Here is a 3,237-nt window from a genome sequence, read left to right as displayed (position 1 = left end):
AACAATGGTTTGATTGTTCTTGGGGCGCAAATTTTAGTCACTTGTTTTAATGGAGGAAACAAAGGAACTAAATTGGGAACCGACATGGGCTCAGGGATGCTTGTGCCCCAAGCTTCTGGCGCCAGAGATGGAGTTAGATTTGCTGGTGAATATCCCCCAAGTTAGCTGCATCAGGAACAGGTTTAATTTGCTTTTGCTGATCTAACCTTAAGACCCATGTTTTGTTTTGTTTAGAGAAAAAAGTTTAGTAACATTATCATCTAAATCATTTTTTTTTCAGACAGGTCAGAAATGACCAGTTCCTTTAGTTTTGTATCATAACATACAAACATTATGTTCTCATTTTTTCCCCCAGCTCTCAAAGTTAGATGATCATATATGCAATGTTTAGAAATTTGTTATGCTGTGTCATAACCTGAGATAGGAAATTCAAGAGGAAGAGATCTGGGACACCATGCTAGGCACTTTTCATTTGTCATCTCATTTATTCCTAAGTGCAGGCAGTGTTGCCCCTAATTTACAGTTGAGGAAATGAACTCAGAGAAATAATTTGCCTAAGATGGCACTGCTAGTAAGAGGCAAAGGTATGGATCATATTCAGGCAGGCTAGGGTCCAAAAGTACATATTCTTTGTACTATAGTAATTCTGTATTGGGAGTGTGATGACTTTGTAGTCAGAGATCTGTTAAGAATCTAGTAGGATGGACAGGTCTCTCTGGTCCCAGCCACTCTTGTTTGTGGCTATAATGATTGCAAAATATATGTAAGAGCACCCAAATTCCTCAGTATTCTGACTGCCTGTGTGAATGGGGATTAATAAGGATCACTAACTAACGCAGTCCAAAACCATGACCTAGAAGTCAGCATGTCCTGTTTAAGTATTTGTCACTTGCCAGACAGCCGAACTGTGAAAGGTAGGTGGCTGGGAGTCCATCTACTGGGAGATAGGACTTAATCAGAATATGGGGCTCTTCATCATTAGGTACAGAGGAAATGGAAACCACTTTTTATGATTACAAGAGGCCCTGGAAGGCTGAATTTCCTCGAGGAACAGGGAGAATGAAATGGTTTCTTCAGAAGAGACTGCCCTATGTAGAACGTCCTTTTATTTCATTCACGAGTCTGGTCACCCATGCATGTAGTCCTGCTATAAAAAGATTTAAGTAGCATGTAGAGTCCCTTGTGTTCAATAAATGTAAAAATAATTAATGTTAGTTATAATTTGTATTAATTATTATTTTTCAACCTTGAGATAATAGTGATGAGGGGTCAGGTCTACTTTTAGAACCTGCATTTTGCTTGGATAAATTTGTTCATCCCACTGTGCTCAGAGTGCTGAGTTGTCCCTTTCAGCTTCCTGAGCAAGGGCTTGTCTGCCTCCTGAGGACTCCTCTTAGTTCCTGAATTTCACACAGCTGCTGTGGACGTTCTACTAGTTAGAACAGTGTCCACAATAGGATAACCCATAATTGGGGGGAAAAAATATGTTCAGGCGTTTTTGCCAGTGGACCCATGTCTTGTACATGGAGGATAAAAGGAACAGGGCCATTTCAAGGGCTCATAGAGAGGAATAAATCGACTAACTTGCAAGCAAGGAAGGATTCGAGGACCAGTCGTCTCCATGCTTGTGCCTGGCAAATCATGTTTCTCTAGTACAGGGAACAATAAATTTCTCCACTGAAATACTGCCCAAGTAGGAGCATCTCCAGTTTGGTCACGTCGCTGACAAGAAAAAAGCCTTAAAACGGATGCTCCCTGGGGAAACCCTGACGTCCGAAGGCTACAAGAAACTGGGCCCCAAGAAGGCCTAGAGCTCAGGCCACAGGGCGACAGCCGCGGGACACCTGGTATTTGGGGTCTAACCGGAGCCGAGCCAGAGGAGCACCAACCGCTGATCCTCCAGTCTGTGCTCTGAGCTTGGGCCTGCGCTGACATGTCAGTCAGCGTCTTCCCCCCGCCTCCCCCGGAGCTCGACCAATCGTAGCCGAGAATGGGGGTAAGTAAAAGTAGCGGGGCCAGGAAGCAGCGGGTAGGCGGCCTTGAGCGGCGGCGACTGACGGGCGGCTGACGGGTGTCCGAGTTTCCAGCCGCTGAAGAACGCAAAGCGGCCGGTGGGACCTGGAGGTGAGTGCGGACCTGCGGGTTGGGTGTAGGCGCGGGACCGGGCTTCTGCCGGCCGAACTACCCGACTGCCCGACACTTCGCGCGCTCCTCTCGGCTTCCAAGCCTCTTCTTTCGCGCGCGCCGGCTCCGGAGTCGCCGTCCCAGTCCTGGTGCGGAGGAGGTGCAGCCGCGGAGGGCACGGNTTATATGACATTCTGGAAAAGGCAACATTATATATAGAGAAAACAGATTAGTGGTTGTCAGGAGTTGAGGGATGGGCTGCATGTGGGAACTTTTAGGGAAGTGAAACTGTTCTGTATGGTACTGTGGTTGCAGATACATGATCCTATGTATTTGTCAAAACCCATACAACAGTACACAAAAAGACTGAAGCTTTACTCTACGCAAATTTAACCTTCAGAATCTCAACTAGGATGTCAGGGGACCTAAGGATGGAGTGTAGACTATGATAAATGAATCTAACTGTATTACACATGTATGGCATAGACTCACTTAAGGGGGTAGGAAAAGGGAGATGACCTAAGTAACTGTGGAAAACTGTTCTGACTGTATAGTGTGTCTTAGTCCATTTGGACTGCTATAACAGAATACCATAGACTGGGTGGCTTATAAACAACAGAAATTTATTTCTCACAGTTCCCGAGGCTGGGAAATCCAAGATCAAGACACCAGCAGATTCAGTGTCTGGTGAGAGTTAGCTTCCTGATTCACCAATGGCCATCTTCTTACTGTGTACTCACATGGTAGAAGTGGTGAGAGAGGTCTCTGGTGTCTCTTTAAGTGGAAGGAAGGAATACCCATTGGGTCTGAAATGGGGAAGGATTTTCCCACATAAAACAATAAGCCCAGGACCAGTTGTGAGGACTCTCTTATCTCTTGATAAGGAAGTGCTCCAGGCCAAGGCTGCGTGCATGCAAGACTGCACAAAAGACTGCCTCTCCCAGCAAGAGGCAATGAAAGTTTAATGCGTTCATAAGGGTGGGGCCCTAATCCAATTGGGATTGGTGTCCTTTTAAAAGGAGGAAGAGACACCAGACAGTTCTCATTCTCTCCTGTCATATGAGAACACAGTGAGAAGGTGTTTATCTACAAGGCAGGAAGAGAGCTCACCAG

The 3,237-nt window shown here is 45.8% G+C and overlaps 2 protein-coding genes across 5 annotated transcripts in view; both read left to right on the top strand.

The window, feature by feature from the left end:
* CEP97 (centrosomal protein 97) overlaps positions 1-1,811 on the top strand; it is a 49,857-nt gene extending 48,046 nt beyond the window's left edge. Inside the window, exon 11 of the mRNA XM_019648326.1 lies at positions 1,698-1,811. Coding sequence (XP_019503871.1) covers positions 1,698-1,811 — 114 coding nt within the window. The remainder of the gene's footprint in view (positions 1-1,697) is intronic.
* Positions 1,812-2,016: 205 nt separating this feature from the next.
* Positions 2,017-3,237, top strand: part of NXPE3 (neurexophilin and PC-esterase domain family member 3) — a 58,515-nt gene continuing 57,294 nt past the window's right edge. For all 4 annotated transcript variants that reach the window (XM_019648323.1, XM_019648322.1, XM_019648321.1 and 1 more), the window contains exon 1: positions 2,017-2,124. The gene's annotated coding sequence lies outside the window, so the exon portion shown is untranslated. The remainder of the gene's footprint in view (positions 2,125-3,237) is intronic.

This window comes from Hipposideros armiger, unplaced genomic scaffold, assembly GCF_001890085.2.
Source record: "Hipposideros armiger isolate ML-2016 unplaced genomic scaffold, ASM189008v1 scaffold_125, whole genome shotgun sequence".
NCBI lineage: Eukaryota > Metazoa > Chordata > Mammalia > Chiroptera > Hipposideridae > Hipposideros > Hipposideros armiger.
Note: the sequence above shows the minus strand (reverse complement) of the source record. Positions and strands in the feature narration are given on the sequence as shown.